This window comes from Gopherus evgoodei, chromosome 15 (assembly GCF_007399415.2).
Source record: "Gopherus evgoodei ecotype Sinaloan lineage chromosome 15, rGopEvg1_v1.p, whole genome shotgun sequence".
NCBI classification, from domain to species: Eukaryota; Metazoa; Chordata; order Testudines; family Testudinidae; genus Gopherus; species Gopherus evgoodei.
The window spans coordinates 26635054-26661798 of record NC_044336.1 but is presented as its reverse complement, the minus strand read 5'-3'; the positions used below and the strand labels follow the sequence as shown (position 1 = coordinate 26661798).

At 60.2% G+C, this 26745-nt stretch overlaps 1 protein-coding gene across 3 annotated transcripts; it reads right to left on the bottom strand.

The window, feature by feature from the left end:
• Positions 1 to 3405: 3405 nt before the first annotated feature.
• GPRC5C (G protein-coupled receptor class C group 5 member C) lies at positions 3406 to 25101 on the bottom strand. 3 transcript variants are annotated; one of them, XM_030534687.1, is made up of 6 exons: positions 24964 to 25101; positions 24212 to 24285; positions 10396 to 11451; positions 7415 to 7509; positions 6553 to 6699; positions 5601 to 5737 (listed from the first exon to the last, which is right to left on the bottom strand). In XM_030534687.1, exons 3-6 carry the CDS (start codon positions 11408 to 11410, stop codon positions 5684 to 5686), a joined length of 1311 nt encoding a protein of 436 aa, XP_030390547.1. In that variant the 5' UTR covers positions 11411 to 11451; positions 24212 to 24285; positions 24964 to 25101; the 3' UTR covers positions 5601 to 5683. The 3 variants fall into 3 exon arrangements, with proteins under 3 accessions (XP_030390548.1, XP_030390547.1, XP_030390546.1); XM_030534688.1 differs by lacking the exons at positions 5601 to 5737; positions 24212 to 24285; positions 24964 to 25101 and adding exons at positions 3406 to 5591; positions 15217 to 15349; XM_030534686.1 differs by lacking the exons at positions 24212 to 24285; positions 24964 to 25101 and adding an exon at positions 15217 to 15349.
• Positions 25102 to 26745: the final 1644 nt, after the last annotated feature.

Below are 26745 nucleotides of genomic sequence, written 5' to 3'. Positions count from 1 at the left end.
GGCCCCTGTGGGCATGTGGGGCCTGGGTTGAGTCTGGTTTGCCTGGCCGGGGCCAGGGCTGGTTCAAGATTTCTAAGTGCACAGAAAACAAAGCAGCCCAGAGAAGAGAGCAGGGGTGAGCGCTAAGCAGAGAGAGAACAGGGGTGGGCAGCGGGGGCTGCTAAGTGACGCTGTGCGGTGTCGCACCATGTCCTCTCTGGAGGGGGGGGCCTGAGCATGGGATCTGTGACCCTGTCACCTGCGCATTTCTCAAACCTTTACAGTCTGACCCAGCGGGGCTGCACATGCTGAGTGAATACCAGCCCCTGCGCCCCCATGGCTCAGAACCATGAGAAACCCACCAACTCCCACTGCAGGGCTTGTGGTGCAGATCGTGGGGTTAGTTCTAACCTACCCCAGCCCCCGAGCACAACCATCCACTCTCCAAAAGGGACCCGGGGGGCCAGGCAGAGCCCTGGGGAGACACTGGAAGGGCCTAAGCTCCTGCCAGAGCTGCTGGGGCTATAGGAATGGCTGTAGGGCAAGGGGGCTGCCCACTGTAAACCCAGGAGGCAGGGAAAGGAAAGCCAGAGGCTCAAATCGTGACCAAGTGGAAAGCAGCCCCCTGCCCGGCTCTGTGCCTTTACTTTACAGACCAGATGCTGCTGCCCCGGACACCTCCGGGCAGGTCTCACTGCCGATGGGGAGGGGGGGGAAGACCTGCCCAGCCCCACTTCTGAGGGTGCCTTCAGCTCTTCTCTCAGCCTCTGCCCCCAGGTTTACTCAGTAACCTGTACACTGATCTTTGAGCAGATAACAGCACAATCAAGCCAGCAGCCAGGAGTGGGCAGTGAGCAGGAGCCTCCTTCCACCATGAGGCTTGGAGAATGATAGGACCGTGGGAGAGCCCTTGGGTGGGTGACAAGTGCCTTTGTAATGAGGCACATGCAGACAAGTGTGCGCACACTTGGCAGGCTGTGTGAGAGAGCGATGGTGAGTGTGCTGGGCAGTGTGTGCACAAGTGTGTGTGTGTGAGAGCACGTGCAAGGGGAGGGGGCAGGACAGAGCGTAGGCGGTGTGTGTGAGCAAGCGGCAGGCTGTGCACCAATGTGCGGGGGTGCAGTATGGACCTGCAGCGCCAGGGTGTATGTCTGTGTGGGGATGTCCGAAGTGCAGACTGCAACCCTTGCCCTGAAGCTGTCTATCAGGTGCTCAGCCCAGGACCCCATCCTGGTCCATGCCCCTCCAGGCAGGGGCTGGGAGATTAATTGAGCAGCCTCGGCCCAGAGCTGGGCCGTGAGCTGAACCCCAGGCAGCCCCGGAGCCCCAGGCCCAGCAGAGCCCCACTTGGGCTCAAATAGCCCATTTCCTGCCTGGGCTCCTCTTATCTTGGTGCAGCAGCTACTGGCAGTGCGGTCGGACCCTGCATGCGCCAGGCTGACATCGCCTCTCACACCCACGCCCGGTGCCCTTCCTCTGCTAGGCCTGGCAGGTCTGCCCCGGAGCCAGAGAAGGAGTCCGACAAGCTCTGCCTGGAAGCTGCTCCTGACCCAACGCCCGGTTGCCTGCCGAGAAGGGGTGGGCGCTCCATTGCCAGAAGGGGACACGTTGGCATCGTGCCCAGGAGGAATGGCAGCCCAGGGCTCTCGCTGCTGCTCCCTGCCCTGCGAGGGCTGCGTGCTATTGGCCGCAGTGCCCTGGTTAATGGCACCTGTGGAACGGCCGCCCACGAGCCCCTTTGCCACCCTCTGGGCAGTGGGCTGGGAGACAGAAAAGCCTCTTGAGTCTCTCCTTGTGCGGCCCCAGGCCCAGCATGGGGCTCCTTCTTCTGGGCTCAGCTGATGGTTCCTGGCTCTGGCATTACAGGGAAGGGCCCACGGGCACAACTCAAACATGGAGCCGGTGGCAGTGGAGCCACTTCACCTAACTGATGTGCCCAAGCCCGAGCGCCGACTCCAGCACAAAGCCCCGGGGAGAGAACCCAGGTGTCCGGAGCCCCAGTGCCATGGGGTAAATACCTGACCACAGTCCCTCTTTCTGAAATGGGGGTTTGACTCCGGCTGCCCAGGGGGCTGACAAGCAGCTCCCCAGCCTCTTGGCCAGCTAACCTGTTCCCCCGCCCCCCCGCAGGGTGCCCCCGTCACAAGGAGGAAGAGATTGCAGGCTCCCATGAGGCCTGACTGAGGAGCTCCACGAGCTAAATAATTCATGGAGCCACTGTTTGCTCAGGTTCCTGCTTCCTGCCTGGCCGGAAAATCACTGCAGAGGGAGAAAGACAATCTGGGCAGGAGAAACCTCACCTGACCTTGGTACGTCCTTTACCACCCTCCCTCCCCCAGCTGGCTGGCCCAATCGCCTGCCCCAGGGACACAACATTCAGCCAAGCAGTTGCACCCGCCTGGCACCTCTGGGGCTCCAGTTCAGAACGTGCATGAGAACCGCCAGGGGAATGAGTGTGGTAGGTCTCAGCCCCACTTCCCTGTTCATGCTTGTGACCCACACCTGTGCTCATCTCAGCCTGGCTAACAGTCTCCATTCTGCAGAGGGGCACAGCGGGGGAGCTGCAGGTCAGGAGTGAGGGGCATCAGCAGAGCTGTGGGGATGGGGAGCCCAGGGCAGGGATACCAGGAGGCTGTGGGGCAGGATTAAGGAGTGGCAGAGTGGGGGGTCGGTGCGTGCAGGGGAGGACAGGGCTGAGGGCTGCAGAGTGATGGTTGGGAATAAAGAGGAAAACTGGGGGAGGCTGGAGAGGACCCTGCCTCCAAAAAAACAAAAAAAGAGGAAGCCAACCTGCATTGTCCAGGCTCCCTGGGAAGGGTTGGGACACCCCGTTTCCTTACAGCCCATGGCAGGATCCCACCCCTGCCACCTCGCTCATCCACATTCCTCCTGCTGCAGGCCAGCCTCCCGTGGGGCGACCTGGGGAGCAGGGCAGGCGCCGCCTTCTTGGGAAGGGACGTGCTCAGCAGCACCACGACTTGACCCACAGAAGGAACAAATCGGACCATGGGTCCAACGCTTCCTGCGAGGAAACAAGACGGGGAAGGCAGGAAGCTCGGTGGGGTTTCCAACCGGCCCCGGGAAATGAATTCCATTAGGGCAAAGCAGGGGTTGGGGAGGCTGCAGCTTGTCACCTGGAACGGTGATTTCCCCTCAGCCCCTTGTTCCAGGCACTTGTGTCAGCAGGACGGACTCAGTCTGGCCCTCTGAGCTCCAGCCACCGCCACGTACAGCTGCGCCCCGACCGCTCTTCCCTCCTATTATACTGCGGGGGAGACATAAGTGAATTCCCCTCCTCCACCCAACTGGCCTGCAAGACGTCCCCATTCCCTCTCCCACTCCCCCCCCATGCGCCCCCTCCCCTCCATTCCCCGTCTATCCAACCACAGCTCCCCTCGCCGAGCCGGACAGGGAGCAACGACTGCGCCACGTAGGAAAAACCAGCTTTATTCTGCACACGCTGACCGAAAAAAGCCAAAAGTCACTGGGGGAAGCTGGTCCCTGTTCTCAGCGGCACTGGGGTGATCCAGAAACCCACTGCTGACACCAACATGGACTCACTCCCACTGGATGCCGGGGCGAACGAGAGCAGAATCTGGACCTTCGCGTGTCGGAGACCAAAGATGGTAGAGGGTCTGGCTACGCCCACATGGTATAGGCCACGCCCACCCCATAAAATATATTTGCTTGCGGGATCAGTAAAAACCAAATGCTCTTACAGTCCCTGTGGGAAGGCCCTGAGCGCGCTGCTCTCAGAGGCTGGAGAAGAGGTCAAGGGTTGTTCAGAGCGGGGAGGGGAACCAGGCTGTCAAGAACCCAGGACAGCCCTGGATCTCTGTCTTTCCCCCCTCAGTCTCCTCCCCTTCCCCACACCACGGCCTGTTTCTTGCCTCTGATCTCACTCTGCGCCAGGAGATCACTTGCCCTCTCTGCAGCCAGTGGCATGGGAAGGGGATCAGTGCCATCATCCCCACTTAGCAGATGGGGGAAACTGAGGCACCGAAGGAGTCAGGGCAGGGGTGAGAGCTGTGGTGCTGCTGGTCTGCATTCTGACCCCAGCTCCACATGGCTCCACGCCTGTGGTGGAGCAGGGGAGGGATCCCGGGACAGCTGAAGTCAAGAGGAAGCCCTGGGAGACCACGGCAGGTCTCAAGAGCAGCTGGCTGGCAGCGCAGGATGGTCACAGGGTGGGAGGGGGACAGGACCCCAACCCCAGTTCTCCTCCACCTGCACATCCACACAATTGGGCTGCCAGGTTTTGCTGCCCCTGTCCCCAAGCAAGACCATTGCCAGCTCCCCACACAGCACGAACCCAGTTGCAGCAGCTGCCCCAATAGTCACCACACATGTGCATGGGCACTTGCTGCCGTTCCATGGATCCTGCCGCTGGCCCCCCTCTGCACCCGGCTGGGGAGACCCCCAGTCTGAGCACTGCGGGCCTGGGGCAGGAGAACAGACAGCAGTTGCTGCAGAAGGTCAGCCTTTGCTGACAGTTCCCATACAGCAGTGCAGCAGATCCGTGTGCAAACACCTCTATGCCCCTCGCTCTCCAAACCCAGGACAGAGACGCCCAGGAGAAAGCACCATGAGGTCTCCTGTGTCAGCTGTGGGGCTGACTGAGAACACGTCTCAGAGCCAGGCGGCGATCCAGCCAGAACCTGTGCTCTCCCGGCCAAGACGCGGTGGGGAAGATACCACATGGGCTTTGCAACAGGAAGGAATGGACCCCAGGGCAGGGCCTGTGGAGGACACCAGTCCTAGGACTCAGCTTCTTCCATGCTGGGCTGAATGGGCGTGGCTTGAGGGCAGGGAACGCCACGCAGCCCCTGGAGGGCCCCACATCCAGGGCAACAGTCGGGGAGATCTGTGTGGCTCTGTCCAAGGCAGGTCCCAGCCGAGACCTGCTCAGCTCGGCTCCCTGCAATTGGAGGCTCCATCAGACAGGTGCTTGCCAGTCTCCCACATGAAGCTACGGCCTTCGACGCCTGCAGCCGCTCTCTGGCTGCAGCCACTTGTGGGTGGTTCTCCTGCATCTGGACACCGAGTGGCAGATTGTCCTGGGGCTTCAGGAGGGCACAGGGAGCGAAGCGAGGGAGCCAACGGGCAGAGTGGGCGCTGCAGCAAAGCTAATGTGACTCATGCAGCCAAGAGGCGATTCCCATAGGGACGAGGTGCAAGGCAGCACATGCTCACCGCTGCCAGGAGGGACCCCGGGGGTTTACAGGAAAGGCTGTTCCCACGATCAGGACCCAACCTCAGCAGCTCCTGGAGCATCCCAGCCCATAGGCAGCCTGTGCAGTCCAGCATCCCCAGCAGGAGGATCAATAGCACAGAGGGGCTGAGAGCCAAGCCAGTGTTTAGCAGAGTTTCTGGGTCCTCTCTGGGGACGGCTGGGTGGGGAAGAAGCTGGATTCTCTCTCCTCTTCTGGGCGTTGACCTGCCCTGCAGGAGGCTCTAGGATCAGTTCCCGTCGTTGGCCTTGGCTTGACTGTCCACGGGTGGGGAAGCAGACAGTTTCCCTCTTTGGAGGAAGGGGATCGCCGGTGTTTCTAGAGCAGCAGGAACCAGGGCGGGGATCTCTACCACCTGCTCTTGCTGTATGGAGAGGGAGCCTAAAGCAGAGAGACGGAGATCAGGACTCTGCAGCTAGGAGGCACAGCCATATCTTCGACCCAGAATTCCCCTGGACATGGCCAAGCTGGAGTCAGTAGGGGGTTGCCCACAGGCCTCTCACGTTGTCACACGCCCAAGTCTGGGCCTTGGTTGAAATAAAAAAACTGATTGTTCTGACAATCTAGAAATGAGCCAGTTCCTGCCCGGGACAGGTCAGACCCCACCAGAAAGGCAGCGGTAAGAACCCCGCGATGCCAAGGAGGCGGCTGGAGAATAGTGCGTTCTAGTCGCGCAAGGGCTTTGCGGTGTTTCGTCTGAAGGGTGGATTTCCTGGAGAGGCCTGGACACACAAACCTTCTGTTTGCTGCATTCAGAGAGCAGGGAACAGCCCACCTCTATCGGCAGGGACGGGCCAGGGTTAGAGCCAGGGCCTGGGAGCCAGGACTCCTGGGTTCTATTCCAGCCCTGCTACCACGTGCAGCGAAGAGGAGGGCAAGGCCTGTTGCCTCAGTTTCTGCATCGGAAACACCAGTCCTGACCCCTGGGAAATCTGATCCCCAGCTGTGGAAAGAGGGTTTTTATTCCCAGACCTGCCACTGAGGTACTAGACCTTTGGAATGAAGCACAATCGATTTCTGATCCTTGCAGCTCCCCAGGCCAGCTGGGAAGGCTGGAGTTAACAAGAGGACACAAGGACAACGGGTCCTAGTAGCAATACAGTCCCTTGGACTTACACACAGGAGGCATTTCCACCAGGAGGTCTCCAAACACCTTCACAAAGCGGAGTATCTGTTTAATCCCTATTTAATAGGTAGGGAAACTGAGGCACAGAGCGTGACAGTCCCATAGGGAGACAGTAGCAGTAGAATCAAAGCTCCCCCACCTCCCCGATTCCCAGCTCCCCCTGCTGTAACCACTCGTCATGCTGCCTCAGTGGTAAAGCTGCACATTATCACAGACCTGGATGCCCTTGCCATCCTTCTGGGCTGCTGCATGCCAGCTCTGTGCCGCATAGGCATCCTCTGCACGTAGGGTAGAGTTGGCACTGCTGATTGCCTGGCTGTTGGCGGTGGCCCGGGGGAGAATGACGTCATAGTTGCCTTCGGACTGGAAAGAGAACAAGTGAGGGCAGGGCTGAGAAGAGACATGGCTGGCACTTCGGAGTGGCCTACCTACCCCTCAGCTCTCCTGGGCTTGCCACCCAGCCCCATCCCAGCGTCCCTGCAGGGAGGGGCTCTCCAGGCACCAACAGGCCATTCAAATCAGCTCTCACAATCTAGGTAGAAAGTGCACGGCCTGTCCACACGCCTCCCTCATGTGCAATGGGGCCAGGGGTGCCCAGATAGAGCGCACCCGTGCAACCCGCCCTCAACCCAACCATGCCAGGCTGTGTCTGGCTGCACCCTAAGGTGACTGGAATCTGGAGCAGCTCACAGCAGGATGCTGGGGACCAGCCCCTTGCTCAGCTCACTCCCATAACACAACTGAGATCAGGCCCCACCATGCCAGGCGTTGCAGACGCCATGTGGGAGATGATCCCTGCCCAGACAGCGTCACAGGCTGAACAGGCCAGACAGGCAGAGGGCAAGAGGGGAAACCGAGGCCAAGAGGGAGGAGCGACTTGCCCAAGGCAGCTCAGCAGGCTAGCAGGAAAGCCAGGGATGGAACATACACCCCCCGGCGCCGTGCCTCACTCAGCCACAGCCTTGTGTCCTGGCCGGAGAGCGGGGCCTGTGCTGGGACATTATCCCGTCCTGCTCCCAGCAAGCGGCCGCTGGCCGGCTGACATGGGGAGAACACACACACTCCTGGTCTGACTTACGGGCCCTTTGTGCATCAGAGCCATCTCCGTGGGCTGGAATACGCTCGTCACCAGCTGCCCGTTGTACCCGCTATAAGGTGACACCGGTTTCTTGGCTGAAAAGAGAAAAAGCACCGGGCTGCTCTCAGAGGTGGATTCAGATTTATTGGGGCTCTGGGCACACAGAATATTTGGGCCCCCTGCATGCCGGGGGCAGAAGTGCTGGGCCAGGGGGCCCATGCCCACCCACTTTAACATGGGCATAGTCGCCTTGGGCAGGCGCGGAGCAGTGGCAGCAGGGGAGCTGATCCAGTCTCTTCCCAGGGGGGCAGGGACACGGGTCAGGGGCTGTTCTCAGGCCCCCCGGCTCCCCATCCAGCGCTCCCCATGTCAGCTTTTACCACTGCCCAGATCCAGCTTCTGGCCTGGCCAGGGGGTGGGGTCCTGGGGAAGAGGAGGAGCAGGGGACAGGGTCACAGCTCAGGCACCAGTGCAGCCCCCCCACTTCTACAAGGTTCTGGCACTCCTGGGGTCCCCAAAATGGCCGGGGCTCCTGGGCACAGGACCCATGGGCCCATGCATTAATTGGCCACTGGCTACACTGAAAGGGAGTAGACAGACTTCTCTCCGGCAGGCAGGGACCTCCTGGCTGGACACCGGCACAGATGGCTGCGGTCTGACACACGCCCACTGAAATCAATGGGAGCTGGTCCCTGAGATCAGCAGCCTTTGGATCGGGCCCACGACAATGGCCTTGATGAAGATGGAGCCGTGATGTGCTGTTTTTCATGCTGCCTTAAGAACCGGGCAGCCTTCCGGCGCTGCGCAGGCAGGTGGCAGCACTTGGGAGGCGACGTACAGACCGTTGAGTCACAGAATCACACAGACCTGGGGCTGGAAGGGCCCTTGGGAAATCAGCCAGTCCAGCCCCCGCGGCAGGCAAACCTAGACCACCCCAGCCCAGGGCACCGGCTGGCTCAGGCCTGCTCCACACGCTGGCAGAGCCACGTCAGCTATAGTTACTCCAGTACAACCTCGGGTGGAGCCACACTTACGCACCGCTCAAGGGGCCTTATGCTGGGATGTTTTAGGGTTATACGACGGGACTGCCTGCGCCAGCAGGAACTGGACTCAGGGACCCGTCTGCTCCCATGTTCCTATCTTATTCCCCAGCGTGCACAGGAATAAGCTATCCTGGTACCAGCACCTGTGTCCCGCTCTGACTATGGCCCCTCTGGGAGGACTGTGCTGCTCTCACAAGACCAGCGTCATTAGCGGGGTCCAATGTGCGGGTGCAGACCAGCCCTCCAGAGTAGAAGGCGGCTGTGAAGCAAGGATCTGTTTATGGCACAGCATGAACAAGCAGGTTTTAATGAGCTAACTCAAAAGTGGTCCTCCCCCCAGGGGCGAGCAGCTGGGGGCTGGAGGCAAGGCTTGTTTGGCCCCAGTCCCAGCAGCAATTCAGTCACATGCAGTCTTAGCCAATCGGGCACCGGTCCATGTTATTTAGGCGCGAGCAATGGTTTGTTATCGTAGGGTCACTTGGGAGCTCTGGCCTGCGCATGCTGGCTGGTTATGGGGGGGCTGCGCCTGCATGGCAAACACAAACGTGTTATTGTAGGGTGGCTTGTGAGCCCTCGGTTACACGTGCTGCTTTGTTCTTGTCTGGCTTCTCGATAGAGCCGTGGCACCGCACAGGTTTGTTATTGCAGGTCGTAGCTGGAGGTGGGAGGGGCAGGAGAACTAGCAGCTACACTTTCTCTTAGTGGAGGAAAAGCCCCTGAGGAGAGGTGTGCTCTTGGCAACACGCACAAGGAAGAAAACGGTTGCCCCCCCCCCAGCGGTAAAGTCCCAGGCCAGCACACAGCCTGTGTGTGTTTCCAGAACGACAACAATTGAAGTCATTATTTCAGCCGGTCCAGATATCTGAGCAGATAGTGGGCTGTCCCCTCACCAGATCCAAGCGTGTAGGTGGTCTCTGTCCAGGTCCTGCTGGATGGACCGTGTCACAACAAACCTTCCCACCAGGGCAGGCTGCCTGGCTGACAACTCCCTCCCAGGAACCACACTCTGTGCTCCACAAAGGGGTGTTTGTATCACTGTAGCAACCGGGGCCCCCGTCAGCATCAGGGCTCCACGGTGCTGGCTGCTGCCCCCACACAGGGCCCTGCCCCAGAGAGCTCAGCGCCTAACACACCACGACACTACCTGAGGGAAAGACGCAAGAGGGGGTGAGGTGGCCAGAGGGGAGCAGGGAGAGAGATGGGCAGTTGCCACGGGCGCAGCCTGGAGCTGCTGAGTCATACAATTAGAGGACATAAACAAACAAGTTTGATCTCAGCCACCTCCCCAGGCACTGGCCTTGCCACCCTCAGCGGGGGTAACATCAGACACGTGGGTATAATGCCAGATATAAACTCCTCCCCGTGCACTGGGGCTGGTGGCCTCCAGTTCCCTGCCAAAGCCATGGTTCACAGCCCGCTATGTCCACGTTATTGGCCAGCTCTGTCATCAGCAGCAGCCTGAACTCCACCGGTCCCTGGCCCCCTCCCAAATATTTGACTGAATGGATATAGGGGAGGGGGGGTCTCTCGATGGAAGCCGCCCTGTGTCACAAAGGGCTCAATCCTGCACAGCGCTGAGCTCCCCCAAGAGGTGCTATTCAGCTAGCTCCCGTGGAAGTCAGGCGGGCGGAGGCTGCTCAGGGCCATGCAGGGCTGGACTCAGGGAACAGCTCACAGGCTGGTCCCCTGGCCCGAGGTTCAGCTCCCATAGGACGGTGCTGTTGGGCAGCTCCCAGAACACACGTCCGTGCGTATGAGCGTGTGTGCACACGAAGGATGGACCCCGAGTCAGCTGGAATTTGCCGTGACAGGGGAACCACCAGCACCACACCCCAGCACAAGCCCCATCTGCAGAGGGACGTACAATCACCCAGAGACACAGCTGCCTCTCCCACCCCAGTGCCTGCAGCCCCTTTGCCCAGGGGCTTTCCTGCCTACCTGAGGAGGGTTCATCCATGGAGAAGGCCTTGTTCTCCACAAACATGCTCTGGGACTTCTGCTCCTTCAGGATGGTCTCATAGCCCACGCCCCTGGTCGGGTACATGTCGTTCTCGTAGGTCTGCTCTGGGCCTGGACGCGTCACGTGGGAGACCTCAGGGATGATGTAGAAGACGACAAAGACGCAGGCATTGGCCACCAGAGCAATGGCCAGCGTGGGGTCGTCCCAGGCCGGGCCCCCCCTCTGTTGGTTCCCATAGAGGTACATGATGATCCAGACCACCCAGATGGTCATAGACAGGGAGGTGGTGAGGAGGATGAAGATGATGTGCTTCCTCCAGTGCTTGTAGCAGCCACACAGGGCGGGCCAGGGGGCAGCGAAGGCTGCCAACAGGAGGAACATGACGAAGATGAGCGCCATGACGAAGTCCTCGTTGGCCACAGCGCAGGGGTCCTGGGAGGGGCCGTCGCTCCTCACCAGGGTGATGAGCAGCCACTCGGTATTGATGATCACCTCAACCAGGGCCAGCAGCAGGGCCACACCGAAGGTCACCCAGCCTTGCAGCCCATGGTTCCTCCTGGCCAGGAAGTTAAGGGTGATGGCATGGGCCACCAGGCAGGAGAAGCAGATCCCAAAGAGGACCCCGAAGAGGAAGCGCCGCGAGGTGCAGGTGGAGAAGTCTCGCTTGACGATGAAGTCGAAAGTCAGGCAGAAGAGGCCGAACGTGCCCAGAAGGAAGAACGCCTGAGTCCCCACCAGGCTCTTTTTCCTGGGGTCCTGCACAAAGGGCAGGCTGGCCACTAGGATGATGGTGAGCACGAAGCTGCTCACTGCCCCGAAGCTGGCCACTGCCTCCAGCACGATGCCCCAGGCCGCTGACAGGTCGCAGAGGTTGTAGTACAGCAAGGGCAGGTCCGTGCCGCACCCAGACGGAGGTGGCTCCTGAGCTCGGCACACGGGCAGAAATCTCAGCGGGAGCCACACGGACATCAGCAGAAACCAGGGCGTGGCCATCCTGGGCTGTCACGAAGGCACCGGGCGGGTTCCCAAGGAGCCTGTAAAAATTGGACAGATCGAGAAACGAGGTTGGTAACCTGAGAAAACAATTCATCAGCCCTGGAGATTGGGACCCCCCAGGGGTGTGGGCCTGGGAGCCAGGCTGGAATCTCACCAGCTCACAGCTGGCTGCTCCAGCTGCTGACGCCTGCCCCGGGCTGCTGCTCAGCCTTTCACCATGGCCTGCTGCAAGTTTCCCAGGCTCTCGGGGGGTCGTCTCTCTCTACCTGCCAGCAGCACCTGGCTCTTCCAGCCACTGAGCCCCGGCCTTCTCACCTGCACACACTGCTTTCTCTAGCGTGTCCTGCAGGCCCAGGCCCCAAACCACCCAAGTGCACCTTCGCCTCAAACTGCCTCAGCCCTTCCTGCCCAAAACATTAGCTCTTCTCTGCCACTTGCTCTGTTTTTGGCAGACTCAGTATCCCCGGGATTCACACACTCCCCCACCTCGATCCCCGCCTCCTGCCACCCCCCCCTCACATTCCCAGCTCCACTCCACCCCGTCCCTGCAATGTCACTGCCGTACTCTTCAAAATCAAGAGCCGTGACTTTAATACAATTGGCTACTTTGCCGCCCTGCCCCTCCCGTCCTGTCCCGTCCAGTCCCATCCCACTGGAAGTTCCAGCTAGCTGGGCTGCTACGGTGGCCGGTTTGCACCACCTAGTTAAGGCTCCTGGGTTTGCACCTTGCTCCTCCTCCATGTGACTTGGCAACTGTGGCCCCCTCCTAAGTCGGGTGACCAGATGTCCCGATTTTTTAGGGACAGTCCCGATTTTGGGGGTATTTTTCTTATATAGGCTCCTATTACCCCTCACCCTGTCCCGATTTTTCACACTTGCTGTCTGGTGCCCCTACTCCAAAGCTAAGTAGGGCTGGCCCAGGCCAGTGCCCCATAGGAGAGAGTCAGTGGAGAACCCTAGTGCTAGGAGTGTGGAAGCACAGTTGTTTGGGTGAGATTGCTTGGGATCACTGAAGATCACACAGCCTGGATGTCCTGGCCAAATCCCAGGCTAGGGGACTGCATCCTTCCTAAATCCCTCGTGCCCCCCATCCAACTGGACGTGGCTTCGTGTCCTAAACGGGCTGAAGGGGCTGTGGTGTATTGCTAAATGGCTGCTCTGGCTCCTCCCCAGAGGTGGCTGTGAATGGATTCATTCTCGTCCGTACAGCTTTCCCTGTTATCGTTTGGAGTCTGCGCGGGACGTTGCTTTATCCTCTCCCAGAGGAGGAAAGTGAAACCTGCAGGGGCTGGGTGAATCCTAGGCCCCAAAGGGAGACCAGATTGCTCGGGAGGTCCTGGTCCCCAGGCTTGTGCTCTGACTGGTTTGCCGTCGGGACACACGGGGAAGTACTGGGGAGTCGGACGGATCCATCCCTTCCCCAGGCAGCAGCTACGGAGCCTTTCCTATTAGGGAGGAACAGGAGCCGCACTTAACTCTTTACACCACAGGATGGAAAGCTCCCCTCGCTGTCACTTGTCTCCTAGCAGGCCAAACCCAGGCCCGGGGTAAGTCATGGGCCTTGCCCCTGCTTAGGCCAATGTTTGCCCCACGTACGTCAGCCTGGCTTAGAATTTCCTGCAGCTCGGATGCCCACACGCTCCAGGAGCTGCTTTGGCTCAGTATATGCTGATACCATTTTTCCGGAGACCTTTACAAGCAGCATGTTGTGTCCGGGGAGGGGGGAGCAAGGACAGAGCCTTGTGGGAGAAGGATCCGGCCTACAGAACGGGGCATGTGGTTACTAGTGGGATCCACAGGGGCCTGTTTCAGACCCAGGTCTGGGCAGAAATCTTCCTGCTCCCACCCTGCACCAAGCCCACAGGGAGATTTTCTTACCCATCTAGTACATTTCAGGCCCCTTCCTCCATCAGCTGCTTCCTCGTTCCACCCATCCCCATGCCTCTCTCCCCTGCTCTGTGAGGCTCTGCACGAAGGACATCAAGTCAGAGCAGGTCACGTTTCCTTGTGCTTAGCCCAAACCAGCCACAGGCAAACGGCTCTTTGAGGTTTCACAGCCGAATCGAGCCACAGAACGTGTGCGGTGAAACAAGCCTGACCCAGGCTCTGCGAGCAGCCCCCCATCTCTGGTTCCAGGCACCTTGCTCTCACACAGGAGCCAGGCAGCATCTCAGTCTCCCCTCTGCTCCTTGGGGGGGCTGGCTGTGGCCACCGCATCCATCCTGGATTGCCTGGGTCTGGTCGTGGGGTGGAGTGTGTGTGTATATGACAGAGGAAAGATAGGGAGAAGAGAACCATGTCCTCTCCTCTCCCCATAAAACCTACTGGGACAGAACCAAGGCTTCCCTCTGCCCAGCACTTCCCTTTTCAGGGTGTGCCTGTGTCACTCCGTGTCTGATATAGCTGGGGAAACTGAGGGCCAAACAGGATAAGCCACTCACCCAAGTCACAGAGAACAGAACCCAGGAGTCCTGGCTCCCAGCCTCCCCCGCTCTAACCCACTAGCCCCCACTTTCCTCCCAGAGCCAGGGATAGAACCCAGGAGTCCTGGCTCCCAGCCCCCCCACAATCCCCCACTCTCCTTCCAGAGCCGGGGATGGAACCCAGGGGTCCTGGCTCCCAGCCCCCCACTCTCCACCCAGAGCAGGGGATAGAACCTAGGGGTCCTGGCTCCCAGCCCCCACTCTCCTCCCTGAGCCGGGGATGGAACCCAGGAGTCCTGGCTCCCAGCCCCCACTCTCCACCCGGAGCCGGGGATGGAACCCAGGAGTCCTGGCTCCCAGCCCCCACTCTCCTCCCTGAGCCGGGGATAGAACCCAGGAGTCCTGGCTCCCAACCCCCACTCTCCTCCCAGAGCCGGGGATGGAACCCGGGGTCCTGGCTCCCAGCCCCCCACTCTCCACCCGGAGCCGGGGATGGAACCCAGGAGTCCTGGCTCCCAGCCCCCACTCTCCACCCGGAGCCGGGGATGGAACCCAGGAGTCCTGGCTCCCAGCCCCCACTCTCCTCCCTGAGCCGGGAATGGAACCCAGGAGTCCTGGCTCCCAACCCCCACTCTCCTCCCTGAGCCGGGAATGGAACCCAGGAGTCCTGGCTCCCAGCCCCCACTCTCCACCCAGAGCCGGGGATGGAACCCAGGAGTCCTGGCTCCCAGCCCCCACTCTCCACCCGGAGCCGGGGATGGAACCCAGGAGTCCTGGCTCCCAGCCCCCACTCTCCTCCCTGAGCCGGGAATGGAACCCAGGAGTCCTGGCTCCCAACCCCCACTCTCCTCCCAGAGCCAGGGATGGAACCCAGGGGTCCTGGCTCCCAGCCCCCCACTCTCCGCCCAGAGCCGGGGATGGAACCCAGGAGTCCTGGCTCCCAGCCCCCACTCTCCTCCCTGAGCCGGGATAGAACCCAGGAGTCCTGGCTCCCAGCCCCCACTCTCCTCCCTGAGCCGGGGATGGAACCCAGGAGTCCTAGCTCCCAACCCCCACTCTCCGCCCAGAGCCGGGGATGGAACCCAGGAGTCCTGGCTCCCAGCCCCAACTCTCCACCCGGAGCCGGGGATGGAACCCAGGAGTCCTGGCTCCCAGCCCCCACTCTCCTCCCTGAGCCGGGGATAGAACCCAGGAGTCCTGGCTCCCAGCCCCTACTCTCCTCCCTGAGCCGCCCCCCGCGCCCCAGCCCCCACACAAGGACCGTCCCAAGCTCGCCCAGGCGGCCCCTGCCCGCGGCACTGGGGAGGGGGCTGCTCGCTCCCAGCGGGGGGACTCGCCCCTTTGTTCGCAGCCGCGACCCGCTGGCCCCGGAGAACTCACGGCCGGAGATCCGGATCCGGGGTCCCCCGGGGGGTTAAGGAGCCTCCGCTCCTGGGTCCTCCACACCCCACGGCGAGGGGCGCTTGGGGCCCCGGCTCCCGGGCTCCGGCTGGGGCGCGCTAGCTGCACAGCCCCGGAGCCTGCCAACTTCTGCCGCCCAGCGGCGCCGGGGGGCGGCCGGGCTCCTACCTGGGCGGTGATCGAGGCGTGCGCGGAGCCGGGATTGGCAGCCCGGCCCGGCCCGGCCCCCCGGGGGAAGCGGCCCCGCGCGGCGCTCTCAGCCCGGGCTCCCCTTCTCCGGCCCGGGGGCTGCTCGCAGCTCGCCCGCTGCGCTCCGCTCCCCGAGCCCAAACTTCCCGGCGGGCCCGGCTGCAGCCAGCGCAAGCCCCGGGGGACGGGGCTTCTCCTGCCCGGAGACCGGGTGCGGGGGCTGCCTGCGCCCCTGCTGGGGGTGCTTCGGGATCGCCCCCACTCAGCGCCTCACGCCCCGGCCCTCGCCCCCCTCCCCGGCTTCCCCCGGGGCTTGGCCACGTCGCAGCCGATTAGCCCGGCCTGGGCCGGCCTTGCCCCCCACCCAAAGGGGTTTGCCCCGGGGGTGGGGGCAGAACCTGCGAGCGCCGCATCCCAGCAGGTCCAAAGTTTCGGGGCATGTTCTGGACACACAGCAGCGGAATCCTGGGGGCGGGAGTTGGAAATCCGCAAGAGGGCAAATGGGGAACACGGGGGACCCCTCCCCCCCCGCATGTGTCTAGCACCGCCACAGCTAGAGCCTGTTTCTGGGCCCTGCTCATCTGCCCAGGGCTGACACCCTGCAGGACTTCTCTTCAAGACAGCCAGTGATGAGGGGGGAGAACAGGGCACACGGCCCCTGCATGGGGTGACAACACGGGACCCTGGCACAAGGGATGGGGGAATGCGGGGCACACAGAGACACTGGTGTGTGTGTGTGTGTGTGGGCCTGCTATGGGAGCAGGGAGAATGGGGGCACACACACACAACCCCTGGCACTGGGGAGTTAGGAGGAGTTGCAAGGAGTCCCTTAAATAGAAGGGTAGGGGAGAGACATACACAGAGGGGGAATGCAGGGAGCCCCCAGTACAACGGTCCCAGGAGCTGTGGGTGCTGAGCTCTCCCTCCCCCCTGACAGATCCCAGGTGTACCATGCTGGGCACCCACAACCAGAAAGCGTCAGCCTCCTGCATTGTCCTAGCCCCGCTCCTATGGTTCTCTCGCTTCACTCTGCAGTCGGCCACCCTCATCCATGGGAAACTGCAAAAGGAAAGCGATGAACCTTCTCACTGCCCATCATTTGTATAGGGCCTACAAAAACCCTCCTTTGCTCCCCCTGCAGACTGCAGCAGATGTTTACTCTGGCTATCTGCAGGCCTGCGCTGACATGGCAGTGAGGAGGATACACGAATGACCCAGAGAGCTGCTGTGTAAACTTTCATCTGGGTTGGCAAAGGGGCTGTACAAAGTAGGTACATACAGCACTCATGGAATGCAGCTGACTCTGGGGTGGAGGGCAGCAGCTATATGACTGGTGGACAGCATGTCACTGGGCGAGGGTCAAGGAAGGAAAATTTGGGGCAAAACACCCGTAAACACCCCTTGTCTTCCCTCCCATGACAACGAATTGCCAGCACCGGTGAAGTGCATGGCAGTCACTTGACGGACACCGGGCCGAGCGGAGCCCGTGGGACTGATGGTGTGTGTGTGTGTGTGTCACACCTCAGCCAAGCTCAGCGGTGCGACTGTGAGCTCCTGTGTCGTGGGGCAAATTTGATGGCGCCTGGGGGATGAACATGCCCTTCCCCTTCTGTCCTGCCCTGACAGACTCCGGCCGGCGTGGGGCGGTTCCATTGTGCAGCAGGCCCTGCATCCCTGCTGGGTTACCAGGGAAGCAGCTACCAGGCTGCTCCTCTAGTCAGCTGGTTCCTGAGGGCCTGGTTTGGCTCTGACCTCCAACTACTGTCTTTGGGGAGGGCTCTGGGTACACCACGCCAGCTAGGATACAGGGGCAGCGTCTGAGAAATCCCAGGGGCCCCATGGCTCCTGTTGGAAGGGGGTGGCCCCAGCCCTGCCCTCACCTACATGGGGGAAGCAAGTGGAGCTGAGAGCAGAACTGAGGCCTCAGCATTTACCCCGCCTGGCCGGTGCCCGCATTGCCCTGTGGGGTGGGGACGATGCAGCCGGGGCCTCAGAGGTGATTCACCCCTCCCGCTCAGCTCCTGGGGCACAAGGGGGCAGCTCAGTGGGGCTCCAGGAGGGACTCAGTCCCGCAGGAGTCTCCTGCTTCCCCCTTAAAGACCTCTAAGGGAAGAGGGACCAGCCAGCAGCTGGGAGCAGGGGAGGCCACCTGGGGAGATGCAGGTTCCCCAGCATCAATAAACTACTCCGCCCCCATGTTTGCACTCCTGCCCTGGAGGTGCTGACCCCCAGGGCCACGGCTTCCACATCCCTGCCAGCCTGGGTCCTGGTGACTCTGCCATCTTAGTGCCCTTTGCTCTGACCCCCCCCATGTACACCCTGTCCACGGAGCCACCATGCTGGTCTGGCATGTGGGGGAGCGTGGGATTCCCATAGGAGGCGGGGGGAGGGATGTGCCAGGGTGTCCTGGGAATGGGGTGGGCTGGGGGGGGCACTAGGTACTAAGCAGGACATGCTTGGCTAACATGCAGACAAAGCCCTCAGAACCGAGGCATAATGAGCGCGACAATAGAGGAGCTAACGGGGAAGTGGGGGGAATAGAAAGGAAATAATGTCAAATCCCCCATTAGCTCAGACGTCACCCGCATACTCACGTGGCGACGCACAGGAGCAAGTCTCCCCGCACTGGGCTTCCAGCCCCCAGCTCAGGGTTTCGAGGTTCCCTTGCTGTAGAGGGGCACAGGAGGCCGGATAACCAGTGCAGTTCTGAGTACGGACACGTGTCTGGTGGGTCCGTGGCAGTAGGAAGTGTTCACCACATCATTTGTTTGAATGCAAATAGTGAGGGGCTGAGGGGCTCAGGGATTGGGAACAGGCTGAAAGGCCTTTCACGTCCAGCTAAGGGCACTCGCCTCTCGGTTGTTCCCAACTGGGGACTGTTGGGTGCAATGAGCTGTTGGGTTCTGGGCCCAGTTCCATATCACAGATAAACTACAGCCCAGTTGGTACTGATTGGTGAGCGCCAGAGCTAAGGGGTGAATGGAGGCTGCAATCCTCTCTCACCCACACAGGCTGAACGCTGGCAGGGGGCAGCGTGTGGGGAAAGCTCGGCCTGTGGCTGCTCAGGGACATCACATGCCTGAGAATCAGGCGCCTTCCCCCCGCACCAAATTATTCAAGTTGAAAAGCAGGGTAATTGAAAAAGTTCACATCTTCGTGTAACATGTTTGTAAAGTATGGGCAACGTCCTCACTCACTTGGAGGATAACAGCCTACTGCTGCTATGCATTAATGGAGTTACCCTGATGGGTCAGACGGTAGTAGACTCTGTGCTTCCCGGTGGCAAATCCCAGGTTCACACCCTGCTGATGATCCCAGATGGGGAGTGTCAAAGCTGCCATGTGAATGGGAACACCCCTGGCTCTCAGATACTCGGGAGGGGCTAATGTGTGCATTGAGCAGCGGCATCTGGCATTCTAGCCAGCTATGCATGCAGCCTTCACTTGCTGGGCTGTGAGGGAAGAGGCCCAAGAGACCCAGAGTAGAGCCCTTTGCTACTGTCACAGGAGGCTGGGGGCTCCTGGGAGCTGGGAAATGCTTGTGTGGAAAATGTCACCTGACTGTGGAGAGCCTTTGGCAGGGCGCAGGTATAATTAGAAAAGCTGGCAGCTCTCTGCAGCGAGAGGCCAATCCAGGAAGAGCCCCTGGAGTGGGAAGAAAAGCCCGTTGTTGAAGAAAAGAGAGAGGTTTTCGAAGCCAGTACTGCTCTGCCCTGCGGTTAGCTGGGTCAGCGGTGCCTGCTCAACCCTGGGGGAAGGGAGAGGGAAGCCAGAGCCAGACCCGACGGCAGCAGAACCCAAACAACCTGAGCACTCCCAGTCCCAGGCGGATGAGCCCCTGAGGAACAGGTGGCAGGTGGGACGGGTGGGGCCAGGGAAGTGCAGGGAGTTAAGGTTCAGCCGCGGGAGGCTGCACGGTCAGATGGCCACTGCAGCACAGGATGTGGTAAACCATCACTGCTGCTATTTCGGGAGAGTGAGGCACGAGGGTGAAGGATTCAGCTGAAATTTCAACCCTACTAAGGCAGTTTCTGCTCCCCCCCCGGGGTTAGAAAGTGGACGGACGGATGGACACACACAAACACACACACACTCCCCTCCCCTCCCCTGTAATCGCTTTAAGTTGAGACTGTTTGGCCAAGCAGAAAGTTGTGTTCAGTTCCCCTTGAAATCCCTTAATCTCCTGTGCTGTATCAGATTTCAAAATATGACTTGCTCTCCCGTGGTGCGCTTTGCTTTGGTTTGCTTTTAAACAGGGCTTGAAATGCCTTTGCCTCCCCCAGCTGCCAGGACTCCGGGCACCGACTGGCTAATGCAGGTGAGAAGCAGAAACTGGAATCCAGCTATGCCCCCATGAAGACCATCTAGGAATTCACCTGCGTCCCCAGGTACAGCAGAGCAGGACGAGTGGTGAGAGCAGAAGGAGAACTGGGCTTGATTCCCAGCAGCGCTAGATGCTCTATAGGACTTTGGGGAAGGCCTCTCTCGGCCTCAGTTTCCCCATCTGTAAATGGGGGGATACTCCCCTACTTCACTGGGGAAGGGGGGCTGGGAGGATCAGTCCATTCATGAATGCAGAGTGCTCAGACACTAGAGGATGGGAGCAGGGCATGGAGATGCCAATCAACAGATAAAGCAAATCAAGCCGTTATGCCAGCGGCTGTGAGCATCAGCAGAGATGGGCATTGCCAACAGCCCTGCCCGTCCCCAGCTCAGCCACTCATGGTTTCGGGGGCTTTGCTCTTGGTGCAGGGCAAGTCCAGGCCAGATGTGGGTGAGGAGGTGAACGGGCAAGGGGGTGAAGAATCCAGGAGTGTGGCCCCCACAATAGTTGGAGCCCCCAGGGCCTGAACGTGTCACTGCCCAGCACAGGGTGGGGCTGGATTTGGGGAATGGCAGAACCTGCCTCTGAACAGGGACCCCTGAGTCATGTGGGGAGGCTGGTGGGACAGTCCCCATGGGGCTGTTTGTGTGCAGATTGGGGGGGCTGGGGCGGAAGGGAAGACTGAGAGGGTTTGTAGGGGGGGAGACGGAGGAGTCCATCTGTCCCGCCAAATAACCTTGCTGGGGTCCCACATGTCCAGTCCTGGCCTAGGGAGCCAGCCCAGGGATGGCGGGCGGCTGGGTATCTGCATCTCCTCCCCCAGATTGAACTCCCTCCCCCCGGGCTAGGCACTGGGATGCTGCCCCCGTGGCCCCATGCTGCCCTTGGCACTGAATGAGACTTTCGCCCCATCTGGCGGCTGCTGCCGCCCCAGAAGGGTTTTGTCCTTGACTAACAACAACAAACAGCACTATCTGGGCCGGCTTCCCTCTCCTGCCGGCCGTAAGTACTGACCCATCACCCCGGCCCCGGCTAGCGCCACACATGGCTTCCTGAGGGCTGTTTCCTTCCGCAGCCCAGAGCTTGGGTTTATTTTGCCAGAGGCTGACTCAGCCCTCCACCTGACACTTGGCCTGCAGGCACTGTTGCCCCCCGGCCTGTAAATTCTGTTCAGGGCCGTGCGTGGTGGCACTCCAGCTCCGCTCGCCAGCCAGGGCGAACAGATGGCTCTTGAGCACCGAGCCAAGCTGTGCACCGAGGGATCGACCTGCAGCCAAAGTCTAACAGCTCCTACCCACTGGCCAGAGGTCCAGCCATCCATGGTGCCACTGCTCAGAGACCGTGTCTAGGCTCCTCCAGGCCTTCCCCCTGCTGCTTTCACAGGGGAGGCTTCACACCCCAACTCTGGCCATTCACAACCTTCCTAACATGCAGGCCACCATTTGTATAAAGGTCCTGCAGAAACTGTCACCTGATTCCCCCTGCTGAGCCCAGCCATCTGCTGGTTGGTGCTAGGTGACCAGATGTCCCAATTTTATAGGGACAGTCCCAATTTTTGGGTCTTTTTCTTATATAGGCTCCTATTACCCCCTACACCATCCCGATTTTTCACACTTGCTGTATCACCAGCGACTATAATACACGAAGAGATGCAAAGAAATTGGAGCTATTGCCTAGCACCATGGGCTTTGGTTGCGGAGAGCAACTGGCTGCAGGATCAGGCCCTACTAAGGGAAGATTTTCCTTTCACTCTGCTAAGAAGGAGAGAGAAAAGATTCAACCAGCTAAATCAAGATTGGTTGCTGGATTTCTTTGCAGGCTAAACTTTCTTCTCTAGTCATGCTGGTTTCGGTTTGTATCTAGCATAGAAAATCAGCTGCATATTCAGGCTTCCTGGAACTTATCAGCTTGTGTCACCACTCCATTGTTATTAGAACAATTCCTTTGCTTGTTTTAAGCAAGCAGAAAGACTCACCTTCAGGAGAAGGTTATAACACTTTACTTTGGAGGATGTGGCCCATTGCTTACATTGTGGATTCATGGGCACATTCCTGTCTCAGCTGGGCCTGTCCAGAAATCAGCCCCTCGGTAGAAACTCACAAGCTTTGCAGATTTTCATTTTCCTCTTGCAAAAACAAAACACAGTTGCTAAAAGAAAGGGGCTGTTGGTGCAGGAGGGAGAGGGGGGAGTTTTTCACCACAGGGTGAACTGGGTAAAATTCAGAGTTATTAGTGTGCTATAGGAGCACCCAACCAAGAGCCAGGCCCCGCTGCACAGGCATGGAAGGAGAACCAGCCCCTGCGCCAAAGAGCTTACAGTCTAAACACACCAAAGGGTAAAAAAACAGGGAAAAAGTGACATGGCCAAGGTCACCCAGCAGGGGAGTGGCAGAGTCGGAAGCAGACCCCAGGTCTCATGAGCACCAGGTCAGGGCCCAAGCCAGTGCTCTTGCTGCTTCCCCTCGGGGAAATGCCCCTCACTTATTCCCCCCACACTACAGCACCCCATAGCAGGCGCCCCAGACTCTCCATTGCCAGTTGCAGCTTGTTGGCTTATCACTGTAGCAGTTGTATTCATAAAGATGCACCCGCCCCCCCCTTCACCAGCACCTCGACCTGCACACGTGACCCCCCCGGCCTGCCCAGGCCTGGTGCAGCACAGAACTGGACACAGCGCTAGTAAATTCTCTGGAAATGTTTATGAGGTGCAGTTACTTTGAGCAGGCAGCAGGCAGGCACCTCCTCCCAGCATTTAACAGCGAGCTAATCTCTTCACAAATGTCCCTCAAATGCCAAAATGAATGGGCCGATCACCTGCCAAATATCACTGGTTCAGTCCAGGGCATTCCCCCTGCCAGTGATATGAGCGTGAACAAGGGACAGTGCAAAGCAGCATCACACCGTCGGCTTCAGCTCACTGTCTCACCCAGGGGTGCCAGCACCAGGGCAAAAGCCAAAGCCCCCGTACCCAGACTGGATTGATGTGCCATGAGCAGCTGGTGAGGGGATCCTGGCAGCCGTTTATGACAAGGCCCTGTGCTACCCAGTCGGAGAGTGCCTGCTGGACATGGCGACGGAGCCATGGCCCACTGCCGATGAGCCTAGCTACAGTGGGCTGATTGCTTCTCGGCTGGGTTCCTAGCAGACAAGTGTCCTCAGCACGTGGTACAGCCACACACCCTCTGGAGACAGAACTCCCTGTCTGACCCTAGAGCAAGGCTGAGTTTGAGGCACATTGCTGGGGGCAGCTTTGCCTGACATCCGGCTGTGCTCCACCTGCCCTGGGGGATAGGAAGGATGTGGGTCCGCAGGGCAGAGTGGGAAGGTTGCTGGGTCAGATGCTGCTGTCACCGGTGCAAATCTGGACAGGAGCATTGCCAGCTTTTTTGGCGCCCTAGGCGGAGGAAGGTCCTGCCGCCAAAATACCACCGATGACTGGGGCAGCCAAATATCTGGCCACTGTGGTCACCGCCTCCCAAATGTTAGCGCCCTAGGTGACCTCCTAGGTCACCTAATGGGTTGCGCTGGCCCTGAATCTGGAGCAGCCCCTCTGAAGTCAGTGTGTGGGCTGAGAAGCCCTTGTCTCTGATGGGTGCACAGCCAACCCCTGCCTCTGGTAGCCTCCTGTGGGCCAGGGCAGCCTGAGAGGTGAGCAGATGGCACACGAAGCCTTGGATGGAGACAATGGACCTGTTACGCCGAAGGCTGTGAGGCTGAGCGGAGCCTGCCCAGGACTGGTTAGGCGGGTCAGCAGGTTCCCTCTGCCCTGGGCACTCCATGCTGCAGATGTCCAGGGGCTCTGATGAAAGCAGGCATTGCCTTGTGCGTCTGGGTTTCGCCCACGGCTGGCCCTGTGGGGTGTGGCGGCTTGCAGCAGCCCTGTGTGCAAGCGGGACTCCCAGGGTGCCGAGCTGCATGGTTGATGCAGACTTAGCGTGGGAAGCACGGTCTGGCTTTGGGAATTACTCGGTGGGATTACGCTAAGGATCTTAAAGACGACTTAGGATAGGAAAGTGGGGCAGGCAATCCTGGTGCGCTGCATGGCTGAGCGAGCCCACGGTGGCGGGCGGGCGGGGGGGGTCGGCAGGTGAGCTGCTCCGTACAGACCAAAACGCAGCCGTTCCCGATTCCCTCCTGCCCAGTCACAGCCCAGAGGGACCAGGGCAAGACTCCTTCAGCTACGCATCCCCTGCCAAAGGCCAGCCAGGCTCAGCTCTGAGACAGGAGCCCTGCAGTGGCACCAAGGAACAGTGCCCTGCTCCCACACTTACTCCAGCGTAACCCCCTCGCTGGCAGGAGACGATGGTCTAGTGCGTCGAGCCAGCTCCAGGCCTCAGTCCCCTGCAGCTGTGAAACAGGACTAACCACATGGGCCCTGGCACCCAGTGATGTGTGAGGATAGACACAGTAAAGACTGTCAGGTGCCCAGATACCACGGTGATGGGAGCCTAAAAATACTTACAATAGGTGCATCCACAATGTTCCTCTGGCTTCATGCTGGCACAGCAGAGACCGGGTCTGGGCTAGCATCCACCTCTGGATTAAATATACAGGAGGAAAAAATCAAAGCAATAATCACACGCAGCGTGTACAGAATTCCATCCATGTGGATCAATGCCCTTCACAACAGCCAGCTCCCTGCTGCAGGGGAGGCATCTATCCCCCTTTCACAGAAGAGGAAACTGAGGCACAGAGCAGTGAGGGAGGATTACAGCTCTTGGGACAGGGCCCGTCTAGGTCCAAACCTGAAGCACGCTGTCTTTGCAGCCCCACCTCCCACGGACACAAGGAGGATGATTAGGGAGCAGCTTTCTGTCTCAAAACCCATTAGGACCCGGCATCTCATCAGCTCGGCTTTAGGAACAGAGGAAATGAGGCCCAGAGAGAGGATGGGAGTTGCCCACGGTCACCCAGGAGAGCCGGGCTAGTCCCCAGGTCTCTCAACCCGCAGCCCAGCACCTGACCCACTGGGCCACGGTGTCTCAAAGGGCAACATCAGGCTCCACACGGCGCAGGTGGAGCAGCTGGTGCTGCGCTCCTGTCCCAGGAATTCAGCCGGCTCCATCCTCGCTAGCGAAACCAGAGCCCAGCCTGGCTTTGGGAGGCGGAGAGAGGCAGGGGCAGCTCCAGCCCAGGCCGTCTGGGATTCAGGGGGCCCCAGCTTGGGCCTGGAATGACTAAGCAGCGCTGGCCCTGTGGTACTCGCGGGCTCACGAGGCGATGGCTGGCAGCTTGGCAGAGGCTGGCTTGGCTTTGCCGGGCAGCCAAGTGCTCCCCGCAGCCATCCCATCACCAAGGTGACATCTGGAGTTGCAGAGATGGCACAGTGCCAGGCCTGGGCTGGAGGGGCACATGCCACTTGAAGCCTTAATGAAACGCCGGCAGGAGTGCTGGCAACTCCTGTCCGCACCTTGGCAGCTGCTGGTTGCAGAGTGCTGGGGGCGGGGGGCAGCGAGGGCTGCAGCTGGGTGTGCAGATAAACATAGATACACCCCCCGCTCCCCCCTCCCTGTAACACACCCCATCCCTCCCGCTCCTCCTCCATCCCACTGCAATGCTACAGGCCTCCCTCTTCCCAGGGTGAGGAGCCTTTGAAAAAAACCCTTTTCCCATAAAAAAGCAGATTCCTGCCTTTGTGCAAGCGCCCTCCCTGCTGAGAGGAACCAGCAGGAAAGACAAGGCCCTTTGTAAGGGCTGCAGGGCCGGGCTGGGCCCAAGGGCGTCTCCCCCAGGAGGTGAGTGGTGGGGAGCTCTGGTGGCAGGGCCGGATCCTCAGGCTCAGTGCACGGGGGTGCTGAGCTCTTCTGTGGGTGGATCCAGGGCACCTGGGCTCCCTCCTGCCTCTGCCCCAGACTCACCACGGGGCAAGTGGGTCGCCAGCTTGTGCCCACCACTCATTCATATGTGGAAAGTGCTTGGTGAGCCTCCTTCGGAAGGTGCCAGGGAAGCCAACGGGGCAGTTACTCAGCGTGGGGAACCTGCCCCAGCCTGCCGGCCACTGGCCCAGCTGCCAAGCCCCGCTGAGGAATGACTGATAAAGGCACCTGATGGTTCAGTCCCAGTCGATGCCCAGGGGAGTGCTGCGCCCAGCACTGCCATGCAGCCCCTCTGGGGTGGAGCGTGGCTGTGTTTATCTGCCATGCCCAGGTGGTGGCAATGAAAGGGCCGATCTGTGGGGCGGCGAAGGGACAGGTTTGGGCTGGGAAAGCAAAGCGCCACTGAGGGTGACACAGGGAGGAACAAGTGACTCATCCAGGCCCGGCTCCAAGGCAGGGGCGGGGGGAGGGAGGGGGTTCCTGCAAGGAGCCAGTCAGGCCTTGCCCTCCCTCCCGCTTAGCTGGGAGAACTGGTTCATCTGGCTGTGCCGGGGCTGCCAGGTCCCCTGCCCTCTGCTGACAGCCAGGAGATGAATCCTTGGTCAGCCCTTCACGCGTTGCCATTAGTGTCTGACTCGAGGGTGACCAGCTGGAGCCCCTCCGGCCTGGGAACTCAGCCTCCTCCCGGCCCCCAAGACGAGGCCCATGTGATCAGGCTGAGCAGCCACGTGTGCAAAGTCAGGCCTGGATTCCCCAGCTGGCAGTGGGTTGGTGTAAAAGTCCTTGGCAGTGAGGGGGCGTTGGGCTGGGAGAGGCATTGGGAGGGTGGCTAGGGGGCTTGAGGCAAATGGCAGAGGGGGAGCCCAGGGCGGATGAGGGGTCACTTGCTGGCACTGAGCTCTGGGGGGCAGGGAGGAAACAGAAATGTCTGTGGGATCCGGCCGGGGCACAGCTCTGCCAGGAGCCAGGAGTGTGTACTGGGCAGGCAGCTCTGAAAGCTGGGCCCTGGCCAAGATGACTCTGGGGGAACCTAGTTCCCCCCAACCTGAAACTGTGTTGCTGATGCCCCTCAGTCTTGACCTGCAGCCCCCTTGCTGTTCCAGCCATGGGTCTCTGCTACTCCCATCCGATCTGCCGACGGCTCACAGCCTCCCCCCCCCCCCCGCACCAGTATCAGGCC